We start from the raw sequence: 17,893 nt of genomic DNA, 5'->3' as shown, positions 1-17,893 counted from the left end.
TATTATTATTATTATTATTATTATTATTATTATTATTAGGCTCCATCTCAAAGCAACTGTCTGGATGTATAACTGATTCCTTTGTTACACATTTGTGTTGGATTATACCTTTCTGCTGGAGTCAGGAATTGCAACAAATCCCTTTTTTTTTCTGTGCCTGCCAAGGGAGGGGCATGGCTAAATTTAAATGCCATGTCCTTGCTGGGCTGAAGGGCTAGCAATTTGTGACTTGCCTGGATTGCTTTGGTTCTCTTCCTGACAGCTAACTCCAGATGAATCTTCATCCTCCACCACCTGTGACCCACTTTACTGTAATGGGGAGAAGATCAGCAGCCTTCCCTATTTTGGAAGCTTTCCGGTGATCTGATCAGCAGATCAGATTCATTTATTTGTCATCAGACCACCGCAAGAAACAAAAGTTTGACAATAGGAAAGTAACACCAATAGAAGTTAACCCAGACCCAAAGAAAACCAAAACCAAACTTTAAATCTCGAATTTCCTGGGCAGAGCACAGGCCCTTTATTTAACAAATAGTAAAATAAAAGATTAAGATGAAATGAACTTAAACAAGTCTGAATAGAATTATGCAAAACCTAAATGAATAGGAGCAGGAAGCAAACTTAAAAATCTGAATCTCCCAGACAAGAGACACATCATTCTCTCCTCTCACAGGTTACCTCTGGGTATAGGATGGTATATAAATTCAATGAAGAAGAAGAAGGAGGAGGAGGAGGAGGAGGAGGAGGAGGAGGAGGAGGAGGAGAAGGAGAGAAAAAGAAGAGAAAGAAAGAAAGAAAGAAAAAGAAAGAAGAAAGGAAGGAAGGAAGGAAGGAAGGAAGGAAGGAAGGAAGGAAGGAAGGAAGGTTGGTTACAACAGATGGAAAATGTGCAATCTTCACAGTGGCATATTTATCTTGTCCACTCATACCTCTCCCATCACTGCGTAAAAATTGTTCCAGATCTTGTTCTCTCAGCGCATTATACAGTGGGCAGGATTTTCTGGCGAAGCATATATAGGAACACAGGAAGCATGCTTTATATGGTGTCAGTCCCTTGGTCTATCTAGTTCAATATTGTCAACACTGACTGGCAGTGGGTCTCCAAGGTTTCAGAGAGGGAACAATCTCAACACAACCAAGAGATCCTGGGAGTTGAATCTGAGTCCTTTCCCCTGTGAAACAGATGTGCTCCCACTGAGCCACAGCAACTCCCCAAATAGGGCAGCAGGGATAAAGTATCTTGACGTGTGCTGGGAATGTTCTTTTCTTGGAAAGGAGAGAAAAAGCTATTCCTGCTCTTCAGCCATCAAAGGGTCTTGATGATTTAGGTGACAGTATTGTGTAAAAACGAGCTGTGTGGTACCATGTAGAAATGTGGCACCGCCTTTTTCAAGATAAAATATTCCCATATGGAGAAAAGCCATTTATACGGAAACATACCGCTCAGTGGATGCACCTTTGAAAAGCAAGGACTGACTGCAAATGAGGAACAAACCATGGCAGTTCTGTTTGGCCACCAGGGTGTACAAGGAATGGTTTTTGCTCCTCATTCCTCTCTCCTTAAATAATAGATTTCTATACAAGGATGAGGCTTCTATTTCACTCCTCAGACTCAATGTGGCCTTTATAGTCACATATCAACTCTAAATATATTCCGGCTTGGATACCGCCTGCATCTCTTGCCCTTCTGTTCTTTCTCTGAAAGTCCCCAAATTTCCTGATTTTCTTCGCCTAGAGAACAAAGTAATAACAACAATAATTGAAAAATTGAAATGAATTCACAGTATAAGGATGGTGCAAACGCATAGCTTTTTTATCTGCTAATTTATATGTCTAGACTGGGGGTGGCTAACCCTGGTCCAAGGGCCTGATCCTCTCCCACTTGCTAATATTTTGGCCCCCCCAGTGACAGTGGTGGCCAAAAGAGAGAGTAAACATAGCACTGTGTGAGTGTGGAGAGGTTTAAACCACCCCACCCAACTTAGCAGCTGCTCTTGCGCCCTTGAATTCTGTAGTATGTCACTGATGCAATCATTGCAATGAATCTAACGAATCTAATGTAAAAGGAGAGTCAGGTTTAGGAGAGGGTGAATTCAAACATGAATAAGAATTCATTCCCAGGAGGTCCAGATGCAGTATAAAAGGGATGCCTCCTGAATGGTTACAGCATAGGCCATGTGTACAGCATATGAGCCAAGTAGTTTTAAAGAAAGTCCAACAGAGCTCTAAACATGCCAATATCAAATACCTGTGTTAAAGCAATGCCATGAGCAAAATTACAGAAGGGGTGTAAGAGGAACTGGACTTGGAGGAAGGGGTTAATTTTCTTCATGATTACAGATCACTTCATGTATGAGATAAGATAACAGGTGCAAGGCCTGTCAAACCAGTTGCTATGGCAACAGCCGAGTGCCGCCTATATAAGTGATTGAGGTAAGTCAGCTCAGGATGCCGGGGTCTTGTGCTGTGTGTCGAGGTCAGTCTTGAGAAGTGAGTCAGAGTCAGTGTTACATCTTGAATTGTTGAAGCCTCAGAAATGCTTTGTACTTGTGTATATATGTATCTGCAAAGCCTACAAGCTGTATGTACCGTATTTTTCGCTCTATAGCACGCACCCGACCATAACACGCACGTAGTTTTTAGAGGAGGAAAACAAGAAAAAAATATTCTAAACGAAACAGTGGATGTATGATTTTTGTGGTTCATGCTGTGGCCACAGACATGTGATCTGACAGTGAGTTTGGAGTAGCCCAGTGCAAAAATCCTGAGGATCCATGTGGATCCGTGCTTTGTAACCATGCTTTAAGTGGGGAGGGAAGGAAAAGCACTCAAGGGACAAGGAGCATGCGTGGGGTGGGTGGAGAAGGATGCTGCTAATAATGCAGAAGAGGGGTTTAAGGGGAGAAGAAGCACGCGTGGGGTGGGTGGAGAAGGATGCTGCTAATAATGAAGAAGAGGGGTATAAGGGGAGAAGGCTCCTCTCCTCTCCCGCTTTGCTCCTTTAAAGCAAGCAGGCTCTGCTTTTCTCCCTCCTCCCCGCTCATCCCTGGCTTAGCGAGCTGAAAAACTTTGCTGCTATTTAGCGAGCTGGGTGGGGAGGAGAGAGGGACAGAGAGCCTGCTTGCTTTAAAGGAACCAACCGGACAGGAGCCGCTTACACTCGTGTAAGCGGCTCCTCTCCTCTCCCGCTTTGCTCCTTTAAAGAAGCAGGCTCTCTGTCCCTCTCTCCTCCCCACTCAGCGGCTCTTCTCCCGCTTTGCTGTTTCAAAGCGAACCCCAGAGGAGGGAAGGAAGGGAAACCATGGATCCTCTGCTCACGACTGCAGCAGATCCCCCCCCCCCGCCACCTGTAGGCATTCCCTCCATAACACGCACAGACAATTCCCCTTACTTTCTAGGAGGAAAAAAGTGAGTGTTATGGTGCAAAAAATACGGTATATATCAATGTCTGGAAATGTATTACTGAAGCCTTATCTTCTGCAGCAGTAAACTATTTTGGACTTTAACCTGCCTCTGTGTGTGATGGGAACTGAGGGCAACTTCTGTTATGGGGGTATCTCACAACACTGTAAACGGGACCATCCATCCATCATTCCACTTTATTAGGTGTTCTGTAATGTTTTCCCAATTTTAATACATCAGTGTGTCTGGAGAGGCACTCTTGCACAGAGAAAGCAGGACAAGACTCCCCCTCCCTCAGAAATTTGTGGTATGGAAAGTTGCAGGATTCTAGCAGGAAATTGTAGGCCACACATTAATTGGAAATGAAGCAGTATGTCTGCCCTGAGGCTTTTGCAGCTGCAAACAGTATTGAAAGCAAGATCACACTTAACTTCCCTAATACCATTATGAGCACAAAATATAAATGAAGAATAAGAAGGACTTCAGGACGGGGTAGCTGTATCTTCTAAAGTCTTCTGTTATAGTCCTATTACTCACCTGGTGAACGTAATGTGTAACCAGGCAATTATTTGGTAGCATTTTTTGCCCATATAAATCCCATTGGGGGGGGGACACCCAAGAAGTTTAATACCTGAAAGCATCACAAAGGGTGTTGCTGAAAACACAGTATATGATGGGATTGATGGCACTGTTTAAAGATGGCAAATTCTGAATAATCACTGCGGCATAGAAGCGTTCTTTGGTTTCCGGGAGGACGCTGAAGTTGTCCAGAATGTCAAAGAGAAAGTAAGGACTCCAGCAGAGTACAAAAGCTGCAAGAAATCAAGGAAATGGTTTGAAAAGTGTTCAGTTTTAATGGGGAAAGTAGCACTAAGAGATCTGGGCAAAATTGGCTTGTCTACTCTCACAAGTGTTCTGTTTTTCTCACTAAAAAAGGGGAATTGCTTTGAAATCTGGTAAACTTTTGCATGCCTATGTAGAACCAACCTGTTGAGTTCCTGCAACACCTGCTGAAATCCCATCTATTAAAGTGCAGGATCCCCCATCTGTCCTCGGTCAATGGGATTCAGCGGCAAATATACTAATCTTTAAAATAAATAAAAATGTAACAACTTATTTTAATGGATGGCCATCATTAAATACTGAAAGGACTTTGCTTTCTAAGCTGAGAGCCTCAAAGGCATTCCTACATCTGCCTCTGGCTCTCAAAGAAGGGAACTAAGTGTTTCTCTTTGCATAATCCTTTTGTTGAAAGTTCTCTGAGGTTCATCGGCAAAGGATCAGGAATACTGGTGCAGCCTTATTTGCACATCCCATCTGCAAAGAAGAAAATGCGTAGCACACCCTCCTCCTGTTATATCAGTTTGCCAGTCCCTCTGGACTAATCCAGACAAACAAAACACTGAGCGACAGCAATATAATCACATTAAACACAGATGTGTAGCCAATTAAATCATTATCAAATGCCAAGGAGCGCTTTCTCCTGTGTCCCCTTGCATTAACAGCCAGCCTAATTGAATCAATATAAATTCCAGCACCTAAGCCGGGGATTCTTCAGTTTTGCATTTGATAGCATCTGCAGAAAATGCATATTTAAGTTTGAATAAGAAAAAAGGAAGCCTAATCGCTTGGCTAATGGAGGTCACTCCTTCTTTATGCTTGCAGACAGGCAGATTTAAAAAAAGGAAAGCTTATAATGTAAATCAAAGAGCCTAATGTTTGCAGCGTATAGTTTGCATAAAAAACCTCTGAGGTTCAATACTTCGCATCTCAAGGCAGGGCTGGGAAAGACTCCTCAAGAACTCAATGGCAGATTCACACCGTAAAGTTAAAGCACATTCAATGCACATTTAAAGCACATGGTATCCTCTTAAGTATACTGGGAATTGTAGTCTAAACAGCCTCAGCCCAGTATACCTGAAGGAGCGTCTCCACCCCCATCGTTCTGCCCAGATACTGAGGTCCACCTCCGAGGACCTTCTGGTGGTTCTCTTACTGTGAGAAGTGAGGTTACAGGGAACCAGGTAGAGGGCCTTCTCGGTGGTGGCGCCTGCCCTGTGGAACGCCCTCCCATCAGATGTTAAGGAAATAAACAACTATCTGACTTTTAGAAAACATCTGAAGTTAGTCCTGTTTAGGGAAGTTTTTAATATTTGATGTTTTATCGTGTTTTTAATATTCTGTTGGGAGCCACCCAGAGTGGCTGGGGAAACCCAGCCAGATGGGCAGGGCATAAATAATAAATTGTTGTTGTTGTTTTGTTGTTGTTATTTTCGCCCTCACAGAACTCCACTTCCAAGCACACTTAACAAACTACAGTCCTCAAGATTCTTTAGGGCCCGGTTCCCAAACTTGGGACCTCTGGCTGTTGTTGGACTACAACTCCCATCATCCCTGACCACTGGTCCTGCTACCTAGGGATGATGGGAGTTGTGATCCAATAACAAATGGGGACCCAAGTTTGGGAAACCCTGCGAAGCCCATGCGCTGATCTGCTCCCAGGGTGTCTTGGCAAGTTAGGGCAAATATTGAGCTAGATCTTAACCGTGGGTGCCCAGATGTTGCTAGACTACAACTCCCATCATTCCTAGCGAGCAAGACCAGTGGTCAGGGCTGATGGGAGTTGCAGTTCAGCAATATCTGGGGACCCAAGGTTGAGAAAGGCTGATTTAGATGGACCAGCAACCTGACTTAGTACAAGACAAGAGTGGCGAATCAATGACCCTTTAAAAGTTGCCACACTCCAACTCTAAGTAGTTCTGGGTTGCCCTGGGCAAGATAAAGCAACTAACAAATGTAATAAAGAAAAATAATAGATAATAAACAGGGGTGATGGAAGTCGTGGTCTAGCAATATCTGGCGGCATAAAGGATCCCACCCAACTTTCTAGGTCTCTATCCTGGTGCTTATCATGAGCTATTGCTTCTTTAAAATTGTGTGGGGCTGCTTCTTTAAAGAAACTGTTAAAATCAGTTTTTTTCTTTATTGTTGTTGTTGTTAAAAACTGATTTTGAGATAACTTGCTTTGGTTGCTTTTGCGAATTTGTGTAACCCACCGAAAGGTGACACAGGAAAGTTTGAAATAATTCAATAAACGGTACGAAGCACAGGGACAGACCAGGAATGGGAGTTCTGCAACCCTCAGTAGAACTACTTGGCAAAAAATCTATTTTGTTGCTATACGGGTGGTTCTAAAGCTTGTAGAGATTTCAGGGACTTGGAAAACCACGGGGGGAAATGACCCTACTCTACGGAGAAATAAGCACTTATTTAATATTTCATGGGGGTGGGAGGGAGGCAGAACAGAGTAGGTAGAACAGGACTTGACTGTGTTGATGATAAAGGCAATCTGTGACTGTGTTGCCATGGAGGGAGGCTTTAATTGCTGTAGAAGTGATCTCAGCTATATCCGCTGGGTGAGTCAATCTTTACTGCAGCACACCAGGCTAAACAAAACAGAATCCAAAATGCTACTTCAACCTATCTCAGAAAAGGGTCAGCGGCAATGATTGCATCTTTGCAACTTTCACATTTCTGTCTTGTCACAATTTAAGTGGAGAAGGACCCCTGCACAGAAGATATGAAACCAGTAGATATACAGTGGTACCTCAGGTTAAGTACTTAATTTGTTCCGGAGGTCCGTACTTAACCTGAAACTGTTCTTAACCTGAAGCACCACTTTAGCTAATGGGGCCTCCTGCTGCTGCCGCGCCGGCAGAGCACGATTTCTGTTCTCATCCTGAAGCAAAGTTCTTAACCTGAAGCACTATTTCTGGGTTAGCGGAGTCTGCAACATGAAGCATATGTAACCTGAAGCGTATGTAACCTGAGGTACCACTGTAGTAGTCAAAGAGAGATCATCAGGGGGTATGGGCTGGGTGTCCATCAATATGCGGATGTTACCCAGCTCTACCTCTCTTTCAAATCAGAACCAGTGAAGGCGGTGAAGGTCCTGTGCGAGTGTCTGGAGGCGGCTGGAGGATGGATGGCAGCTAACAAATTGAGGTTGAATCCTGACAAGACAGAAGTACTGTTCTTGGGGGACAGGGGGCGGGTGGGTGTGGAGGATTCCCTGATCCTGAATGGGGTAACTGTGCCCCTGAAGGACCAGGTGTGCAGCCTGGGAGTCATTTTGGACTCACAGCTGTCCATGGAGGCGCAGGTTAATTCTGTGTCCAGGGCAGCTGTCTACCAGCTCCATCTGGTACGCAGGCTGAGACCCTACCTGCCCGCAAACTGTCTTGCCAGAGTGGTGCATGCTCTAGTTATCTCCCACTTGGACTACTGCAATGTACTCTCCGTGGGACTACCTATGAAGGCGACTTGGAAACTGCAATTAATCCAGAATGTGGCAGCTAGACTGGTGACTGGGAGTGGCCACCAAGATCATATAACACCGGTCCTGAAAGATTTTCATTGGCTCCCAGTATGTTTCCGAGCACAATTCAAAGTGTTGGTGCTGACCTTTAAAGCCTTAAACGGCCTCGGTCCTGAATACCTGAAGGAGCGTCTCCACCCCCATCATACAGCCCAGACACTGAGATCCAGTGCTGAGGGCCTTCTGGCGGTTCCCTCACTGCGAGAAGTGAGGTTACAGGGAACCAGGCAGAGGGCCTTCTCGGTAGTGGCGCCTGCCCTGTGGAATGCCCTCCAAGCAAATGTCAAGGCAATAAACAACTATTTTAGGTACTTTTAAAAGACAACTGAAGGCGGCCCTGTTTAGGGAAGTTTTTAATGTCTGATGCTGTATTGTTTTTAATATTTGGGGGAAGTCACCCAGAGTGGTTGGGGAAACCCAGCCAGATGGGCAGGGTATAAATAAATTATTATTGTTGTTGTTGTTTCATACTACAGTGGTACCTCGGGATGCGTTCCGGAGCTCCGTTCGCATCCTGAATGGAATGTAAGACGCGGCGGTATGTCTGCAGGTTGCATTTTGCCGCTTCCGCGCATGCATGTGACGTCATTTTGAGCGTCTGCGCATACGCGAGTGGCGAATCCCGGAAATAATGCCCTCCATTACTTCCGGGTTGCCACAGAGCGCAACCCAAAAGCGCTCAACCTGAAGCACATTCAACCTGAGGTATGACTATACAGGTGGGGAATTGAGTATTTTTGAGAAAGCCACAATACATTAAATAATAAAAAAAGCATCAGCATTCACTCATGCAATCCCTTTCCTGCAGTTTGAACAATTACAGCCCAGGAATAGTTTTCTCACTTTATCTGCTGCTTGTGTAAACGAACTAGGCATGTAAGAAGGGTCTGCTGGAAGAGGCCAATGGCCCAGCGTCCTGTACACACAGTCTGACTGCACATCCCTCCCTTGCTCTTGTTCCTATTGGCACTGCAATCCGCATTGAATTAAACTACAGTTTCTTGTTCAGTCTAAGACAGGGAAATGTCACTTTACAAACAAGATCTCAAATCAGAATCAAACTGTGGTTTCAGATCCTGGTTGGTAAACTGGCTTTAAATCACAGTTTTCCTTTTTTGCAAGTAAAGAGCTGGCCCGTGTGTGTGTGTGTGTGTGCGTGTGCGTGTGTGCGTGTGTGTTGCATTCAGGCTTGGTGGTTTTTAGTAAACCAGGAACGTTACAGCGAAACCAGTCCATTATCCACTCCGCTCGTCATAGCAGATATAATACTTGGGAAAAGGTCAGGACACAATAGCTTTTTAATAGCATCTCATAATTGAATCTTGAAGAAACCTCAGTTACTACGCAAGCTAATGCTACTTTGTCTTATGGTTAGGCTTGTCTGTAAAGTTTTATTTTGGTGCAGAGACTGGGGCTTCTCAGCCATGGAAAACCTGGTTTACTTTCTTTAAAAATAAGAAAACAAAACAGTATACCTTCTTGCTTGAGTAAAAATGTGGCTGTCAAAGGCTGAGGCAGTCAGAAGAAGCTGCTCTTGCTCTGGCAGCAGAAGTGAAATGGATGGAATGGGTTTGAGACAAAACCATGAGGGCAGATGTCCACTCCAACTCTCTGGAACCTTCCACGGAGCCATTTTTTAAAAAATGAAGTCTTTCACTGGTCACTGATGTCTAGTTAATTGGCATATGTTGTCACTTACCAAGAATTATTACCACACTGTACTTGATAGCTTTGATTTTAGCCTTTGATATGAGTCCCCGATGGGTGTAGCTAGCACAGAATTTGCCATCTGCAAAGAGAAGAGAAGGAAAAAATAAATTTAAGAAATGCATAGCCATGACTGGAATGTGGTCACCTCTCTCATCAAACTGCCCCAAAAGCCCATTTATTGTAATAGAAATTTTTAGAATGACCAATCATGAGCAATTTCGCAATACATATACCATCTATAATATCATCTGACCTATCAATTTGTCCCATTATTTATTGACTCTTTATCTGAATTCTTACGCAACGCACAGTCACCTAGCCTATGACAAGGACCTCAGTTATGCTGAAGCATCTTAAAAACAACACAACACAACACAACACAATCTTTTGAGATATCCTTTTATCATAGACTTGGCTATATGCTTTTTAAAAAGTGTAAACAGCTATCTGATGTGGCTTTCAACAAGTTGCGAAGACATCTCCCTTAGCTACCAGCTGTGAGGTAAAATAATCTCCTTGATCCATCCTGCTGCAGAACAGCCAAAATAATAGTGCGCCGTGCCAAATTTTTGTGAGGTTTGATTTTCAAAGCAAAGCTGTAAATTGGGGAGATTTTAAAATGTTTGCTGCCGCCACCACTCTCACAATTTTAATGCCAGTTCACAGCCTTCCAACTCCCAATTTACTGTTCCTGCCTTATTTTTTATTTTATTTTTTTCAGGGGGAGAGAGATGTTAGAGATATAGATTTTTTTTTTTGTTTATAGCCAATGACCATATGCTAGAGATAGGCAAGCAGTCTTGTGCCCACCCTGAAAAGCATATTAAACCTGAACACTTGGAAAGTTTTAATGAAGCTCTCTGAGTGTTCAGCTTAACACTTCCTTTGGCTGGTAGCCCATTCTACTCCCACAAGGGCTAAAAGAGCTCACCTTGAGGAAGAGAGACAAGGTAGCAGCTTGCGGAGGGCTCCAGTAAGGACGGAAGAGGCCTGTTAATGCCTCCCCTCTGAAAAATGATGTTATGGGCATAATTTTCTGCTGAGGAATAATTGGGTATTAGAAGTTCTCCATATGGCCCTCATAAGCAGAATCTTTGCTAAGAGCCTCGCTGTAGGTCTACTTCCAGTTTTGTTCCCCAACTTAGATGAAGCATTCTTCATGATCTGTGGTTGTCTATTCCCCATACAGTGGTACCCCGCAAGACGAATGCCTCGCTAAACGAAAAACACGCAAGACGAAAGGGTTTTCAGATTTTTTAGCCGCTTCGCAAGACAAATTTTCCTATGGGCCTTTCTCGCAAAACGAATTTTTTTTTGAGTTTTCCCCCACAGGCTCCCTCTAAACTTGAGCGGAGCGGGGCGGGCTGGGAGGGAATCCCTTGGACCCCCGCCGGACTTCCTGCAGCTCTTTTGAAGTCCGGTGGGGGGAGAAGGGCTTTTCTTCCCACCGCCAGCCTTCAGAACAGCCTTCTGAAGGCTGGCGGTGGGAAGAAAAGCCGTTCTCCCCCCGCCTGCCTACAGAAGAGGTTCGAGGAAAGAGGCGAAGGAGCGCTGCCCCTTCACCTCTGTCCCCGGAGCTTGCCGTTCTCCCCCGGCCTGCCTTCAGAAGAGGTCCGGGGACAGAGTGTCCCCGGACCTGGTCTGAAGGCGGTCTCCATAGGAACGCATTAATTGATTTTCAATGCATTCCTATGGGAAACCGTGCTTCGCAAGACAAAAAACTCGCAAGAAGAAAAAACTCGCGGAACGAATTAATTTCGTCTTGTGGGGCACCACTGTAGCTGGGTCAACATTGGCCTTTAGGATCTGATAACATTGGATAATATGATCCAAAGGTCTTTTCCATCCCTACAATTCTATGATCCTAAGAAATTGTGGCAATTTCGAGAGGGGTAGCTGTGGTGTCCTTTAAGATGCCACAGAACTTCTTGTTGTTTTTGATGCAATTCTATGTTACTTGGTAGCTCAAAGATTTCATCTGCGAAACCTGCCAAAACTGAAACTTTTGCATTTAAAATTTCACACTCAAAACGGAAATGTAAATGGTGCTCCAGAATCTTCTCAATCAACTGGCAAAAATGGAAGAAACCACAGAGAGTCAGATATTTGGGGATATTCTGCTATTACTGATCAGCTTAATCTTGGTCAATATTTCCATCCATGATGAATTTAGAAGGATTTCTGGAAATTCTTAGTTTAAACTTTGAACAGAGCACAGCTTTGCATGAGATAACTTGTGGAAACCAAAGAAAAATACAACTTTAGAAAAGCTAATTGTGAATTCATTAGAATGTATTAACACAATGTTTCTTTTCCTGTCACTAAAGCAGTAATTAAGGTAACAGTACGCTTGGCTCAGTTTTTTTTCTTTCCTTTTCATTTGAATATTTACAATGCTTATTTGATTAATTAGTGCTTCGGAAGAAAGAGTCTTGATTTTTCCCTTGCTTACATGAATCTATTTCAACCGCTGTTGACGAATTTTAGGTCCTCAGTTAGGAATTAGTGTGTATTTTCCATGGCTTATGCTCAGGTTATTAGGATAAGACTTCACTCAGTCATTTTCTCTTATTACTTCCAGGTAAAATGACTGGGGTCCAGCCAACTTGGTGAGCACATGTTTAAATGCTTTTGGCAATGTAGCCTATGGCAGCTCATGGAGATTTGATCAAGAGTGGGCTTTTTAATGATCTGTGGCAATTGCATTCCCACTGTCTTTCAATGTCATTACTTTCAATGCTTGGGCGTGATTGCCCCAATTTACTTACCTGAGCAGTTGGAAACAATGACAGCATGAGCTTTGCTCTTAACCCATATTGTTCGGATCACAATGAAGTAAATAACGCTACAGTTGGGGAAAGAACAGAAAACAAACAAGTTAGCGATTCTTTAGGATGGGATAATTCTAAGTATCTCATCATCCTAGTGATATAAGTAAAAAAAACAACTGCTCATTTTCCCTTATGGGGGTACCCAAGAGCCCATATAGAGTCCTTTTGCAGGTCCTCTATCGGTAGGAGAAAATAACAGAGGCCAACCAGAGAATATTGAGAAGCAAAGCAGCTAGTAAGCCTGATCTTTATTGATCTGTTGCAACAGGGTGCTCCCCTCACATGCAGGAAAGGCGGAGGACCTTGAACAATGGTGTGCAAGGCCTTATATAGACATTTTAAATTCCCTGCCCTGGAGTTCAAGACCACCCCTTCATACATCATACATATATCACAGAAGGGGTGTAGCCCAAGACCACCCCCCAGATACATCATACCTACATCACAGAAAAGGTGGTCTACAACAGAAATCTGAGTGTGTTGTTTTTACCCTGTCTGCCAGGTTACCAGTTAATGGTCACTTGACTGGATTACCTGGGGAGCCTGGCCATTCTTTTGTAATGATAATACTTAATTCCTGAGCCAGGTCACAGGCTCACCCTATTCACACCTTAAATGTGCCCTTAAGGCAGGATTTGTGAGGACAAAGACAATGGGGAGGTTTCTGCATTTCCTTCGACCTTGTAGAGAAATATTTGAGGTGACTGAAAGAGTCAAAATGGCTTTAGGACTTTTCCTGTGCGTTTTAGACCTGTGGTTTATATATATATGTGTGTGTGTTTGCTTGGTACATTTATGAACATATATATAACCTAATTTTTTTTATAACACTAGTTTGTCGGTGTGCATATGCTTGTAGCTGACACAATGTGAGGTTTGATTTAAGCCATGAAGTTCTGCAGAACTTTAACCTTAACACCACTTCCAGTATCATCAAAACCTGATGGTGCAGGAGGTTGGAGGCGATACAGAAGTCTTACAGCCTTCACTGCCCTCCAGGTAAGTGAGGAAGGCAGTTCAAACGATGCTTCAGTGATGACAATGAATGAATGAAACTTGCATGTTTTTGTGGCAGCTCTAGTTACAGTGTTAAGATGAAACTGTAAGGAACAACTACAACAAATTCATCAAAATGGTTAAAACAATTCAATAAAGTATTAGCTTTATTGACCGGGAAGCTGTACGCCGGCTCCCTCGGCCAATAAAGCGAGATGAGCGCCGCAACCCCAGAGGCAGTCACGACTGGACCTTTACCTTTACCTTTAAGAAGAAAAGAAGTTTCCATGATGGCAAAGATATTAATACCCACACTTCTGAAGCTGGTGTGTCACCAACTTTAATGATCTTGGCTCCAGTCAGGAACTGCATAATTAAACCAAATGTCACAAAGGGAGAGATACCTAGCTCCATCCAAGTGCCTCTGTTTGATGCAAGAATGACGCTCATCCAGTAAATTCAAGATTCTGTTGTTGCTGCATGCAGCTTTGATAACTATGAAGCTGAAAAGGAGCATACATGTGGAAATAAATGAATGGAGCTAGAGAGGCAACCAAACATTCAGTTCTGTAACTTTATTTCATCTGCCTGCCCTTGCCTTCTGCACATTCTGCTAGCTAGGTATGGCCAAAGTGGAAGACACTGGCCTTCTTTGAGGTATGCATGGCAGGACATTCTGCCATGGTAGCAAGCGAACATACCAAGTTGCTTGAAGGAAAAGAGAATGCAAAGAAAGTAAGGCAGAAAGAGAGTGGGCTTGCAATTTGGCAACCCTACCCAAGAAAGCTACTTGTTATTCATTTTCAATTCCTATGATGGCATGATTGTTCCAGATAAATAAAGCCATCTGAGGCCCCTGGATCTCTCTTCAGGAGACATCTGTGAGTTATTCTTTTCATATTATAAGAAAATTACAGAGGTTTTTGAATAATAAGGATAAGGAAGATGAAGCATTTATAAATTACTTTTTGAGTGTTCGGCAACTCACATAGATTATTGAGTAATCTTTGCAACAAATTTCAAAGGGACAGCCATGTGCTGTAAGTGTTGAATGGTTTATTTAAATGTAAAGGTTCATCATTGTTGCACCCGATGTGTATGTCTTTAAGGGGCCAGAGCAAGGGCCAGAGTAAGATAACGAGACCCAGCTTTACAGCTGTGAAATGTAGCAGGTGCTGCTGAGTTGTATTTGATTAAGGTGTGTCAGCATTTGGCTGTAGTATATAAGGAGCAGCACCTAGCTCTCCCATTACCCTGGGGGATGGGTTGGTGGTTGGGTCTGGTTTGGTTGTTAATGTACTTAGTGTAAAAGGAGTTTTTGTTTTTCTTATTAAAACCTAGTTTAAGTTATTTTTGAGTCCTTTATTTTTTAATGCATGGTCTCCCCAGCAAGCTCTCTGCGCTACTAAACTGCAAACAGCCAACATCTTTGGTTATGGGCCCAGCTGCTGAGTGGATGACTGCATATTTTTGGACTCTGAGAAAGGTTTGAAAACTCCTTCTCCTGTTAGCGTAGTTCTGTGGGTCTGGAAGAGTTCCAGAATGGTTGACTGGGTTCCTGAAGCTGAGAAGGCTCTGGTCTTCCCACAGCTAACAGATGAGAACTATAGTTTATGGTCTTTTCGGGTGGAGGCGCTTTTGACCTCTAGAGAAGTATGGACCTATGTAACTGATGACCCTCCTGACCCTGTGACTAATGCTTGGTCGAAAGGAGATGCAAAAGCCAGGGCGATAATTAATTTGGCAGTCAGTGACCAGCAAGTAGTCTATATAAGAAATAAGAAAACTGCCAAAGAAATGTGGGACAGTCTTGCAGCAGTGCATGTTAGAAAAGAGTCAGCATCTGCATTGACGTTTTTCAAGCAGTTGTACCAGACGAAGTTGCAGCCTGGTGGTGATTTGGCAGCACACTTGAGACGTCTGGAGGCAATACGCGGCGAATTAATTCGAAGGGACATGGACATACCTGATATTCAGTATGTTTTTATCATTCTTTGTTCCCTTAACGAGGACTTTGATGGCATAGCTAGCCAGATATCTGCCGTTCCACCAGCACAATTAACTGTGGAAGGGGTAACAGCAAGATTAATGGGCGAGTTGGACAGAAGGGAGGCTTGTGCCATAAGCACTCCTATTTCCAGAAAGAATGAGGAACGCCATATGCAAACCTGTGGTGATACAACTGCATTTAAAGCTGCAAAGCGTTGTTGGTTCTGCAATAAACAAGGACATTTTGCAAAGGACTGCAGATCCAAAAGAAAGCAAAGTACTCCCAAGCCTGTTTCTGTTCGTCAGTCACGGTTGTCAGCCCAGCAGCCGACATCGTATAGTAGAGACAGAAATGAGCCGCGAGTTTTCCATGCTAGGACAACAGATCGTAAAAGACTTAAACGTGCCAAGTGGAAGTCTTTTGTTGTGGACTCAGGAGCATCTCAGCATATTTGCAATGATCGAAGCTTGTTTATTTCTTTCGAAGAGGAAATTGGTAATGTACATTTAGCCAATTCACAAGTCTTGCAGTCGCTTGGCAGGGGTACTGTCAAACTTGACTCTTTAAACATTACAATAGCGAACTGCATTTACTGCCCGTCAGTGGACAATTTATTATCAGTAAGGTGCTTTGCTCGTCAAGGCATAACTGTGCGTTTCTTAAAGTCAATGTGTGAGTTTTTCGATGGGAACAAACGTCTATTGTATGCCCGGGAATCTGATGGTTTATATAGACTGTATTTTCGCACCTACTCACAATTGCCTATAAACTGCAGAGCAGCACAGTCAAGCCAGGGGTTGAGGAATGTAAGGCCTCATTCCGGGTGTGTCCATGAGGCGCACAGAATTCTGGGACACCTGAATTTTGCTGATGTAATTAAGACAAAGAATATTGTTGATGGCCTCAACTTAAAACCATGTAAATTCTTTATGCAATGTCTATCCTGTTGCAAGAATAAGATTAAGGTTGCACGCAAGGGTAGATGCTCAGATAGGAAAGTAACTGAGCCATTTGAGCGTGTACATTGTGATTTAGTTGGGCCACTCCCACCATCATTAGGAGGTTCTAAGTACTGGCTTACTCTGATAGACCAGTATAGTAGATATTGTTGGACTTATGCAATAGCTGAGAAGTCCCAAGCATTTGAGAAGTACAAAGTTTTTTGCAACTGGGTAAAAACGCACTTTAACAAACCAATTAAGAACCTGTTTTCTGACCGGGGCGGGGAATTTGTTTCTGAGGATTTTGAGAAATTCCTGGAAGCGCAGGGGACTACTCATGAGTTATCTTGCCCCCGAAGTCCCTGGCAAAATGGGCTTGTTGAAGTTGTGCAGCGTGACCTACAGGCAGGGGTTAAAACGTATCTGCACGATGCTAATCTGCCCAAAGACTTTTGGGCTGAAGCGCTTAATGCGTTTTGTTATGTTAGAAATCGCAGTTATCATTCTGGTTTAGATGTCACCCCCTATGAGAAGCTGTTTAAAAAACGCCCTAATCTGAAATACCTACGCATTTGGGGTTCAGATGTAATTATGCATTATCCCGCTAAGCAGAAATTGGGTGAACGTAGTGTCCAGGGAAAATTAATGGGCTACCAGCAGGGGGCATACAGAATTTACATACCAGCAACTGGCAAATTTCATATTACCAGAAGTATGATACAAACTGTAAATTGGAATGGCGTTGCTGTCTTCCAAGATACTGATGGTATAGATAATACTGAGGAAGAAGAGGAAGAAGCAGCAGCAGCAGGAAATGGTGCTTCTGAATTAATGGAAAAAGACAAAAAGTCTGTTGAATCTAATTTGTTTGAGGATTTAAAGTCACAGGCACCCAAGGGGAGGTTAGATTCTCTTGATTTTTCTGACCGTGAGCTTAGCCTACAGGCATCTCTTCAGTCTGACAATGATGGTTTACAACCTGAAACTAGTGGTTCACTTAGTCCCATTAAGTCTGAGGAGTCTGACTCTCCTTCCGGACTGAGACGTTCAGATAGAAAGAGACAGAAGCCACAACGTTTTGCAGATGAACATTTTAATACTGTGTATGCCAATAAGGCAGTTTTTGAGCCAAAAAGCTACAATGATGTTCAGAAATTACCTAAGCAACAAGCTGCAAATTGGTATAAAGCTATGAACTCTGAGATAGCTTCTTTGAAAGAGCATAACACTTGGTCTCTTGTACCACAAACCCCAGATATGAGACTTATTGATTCAAAATGGGTTTATAGAATTAAAATGAATGACAAAAATGAAGTTGTAAGGTACAAAGCAAGATTAGTTGCTAGGGGTTTTCAACAAATTCCAGGCGAAGATTATGATTTGTGTTACTCACCAAGCGTAAAATATGAAACAGTTAAGCTTTTGTTAAAAGATGCATCACAATGTGGAAGAGTCCACTATGCAATGTTTCTCTGCTCTTAAGAGAGTGGTAATGTACCTTAAACACACCAAACATTATAGGTTGCAGTTTACAACATGTATTGACAAAGATTTTGAAATTTTCTGCGATGCATCTCATGCAGTGGAACAAAATAATTGCAGGGGTGTGTCTGGTATGGTGTTTTGTTATAACGGTTGTCCATTT

The 17,893-nt window shown here is 43.1% G+C and overlaps 1 protein-coding gene across 1 annotated transcript in view; it reads right to left on the bottom strand.

The window, feature by feature from the left end:
* Window positions 1–927: 927 nt before the first annotated feature.
* NPSR1 (neuropeptide S receptor 1) overlaps window positions 928–17,893 on the bottom strand; it is a 90,554-nt gene continuing 73,588 nt past the window's right edge. Inside the window, exons 6-9 of the mRNA XM_053409553.1 lie at window positions 12,259–12,335; window positions 9,480–9,569; window positions 4,034–4,214; window positions 928–1,731 (exon numbers count right to left, since the gene is read on the bottom strand). Coding sequence (XP_053265528.1) covers window positions 1,644–1,731; window positions 4,034–4,214; window positions 9,480–9,569; window positions 12,259–12,335 — 436 coding nt within the window. The 3' untranslated portion in view covers window positions 928–1,643. The remainder of the gene's footprint in view (window positions 1,732–4,033; window positions 4,215–9,479; window positions 9,570–12,258; window positions 12,336–17,893) is intronic.

Source organism: Podarcis raffonei, chromosome 12 (assembly GCF_027172205.1).
Source record: "Podarcis raffonei isolate rPodRaf1 chromosome 12, rPodRaf1.pri, whole genome shotgun sequence".
NCBI lineage: Eukaryota > Metazoa > Chordata > Lepidosauria > Squamata > Lacertidae > Podarcis > Podarcis raffonei.
The sequence above is the reverse complement of the archived record's forward strand: the minus strand, read 5'-3'. Positions and strand labels throughout refer to the sequence as shown.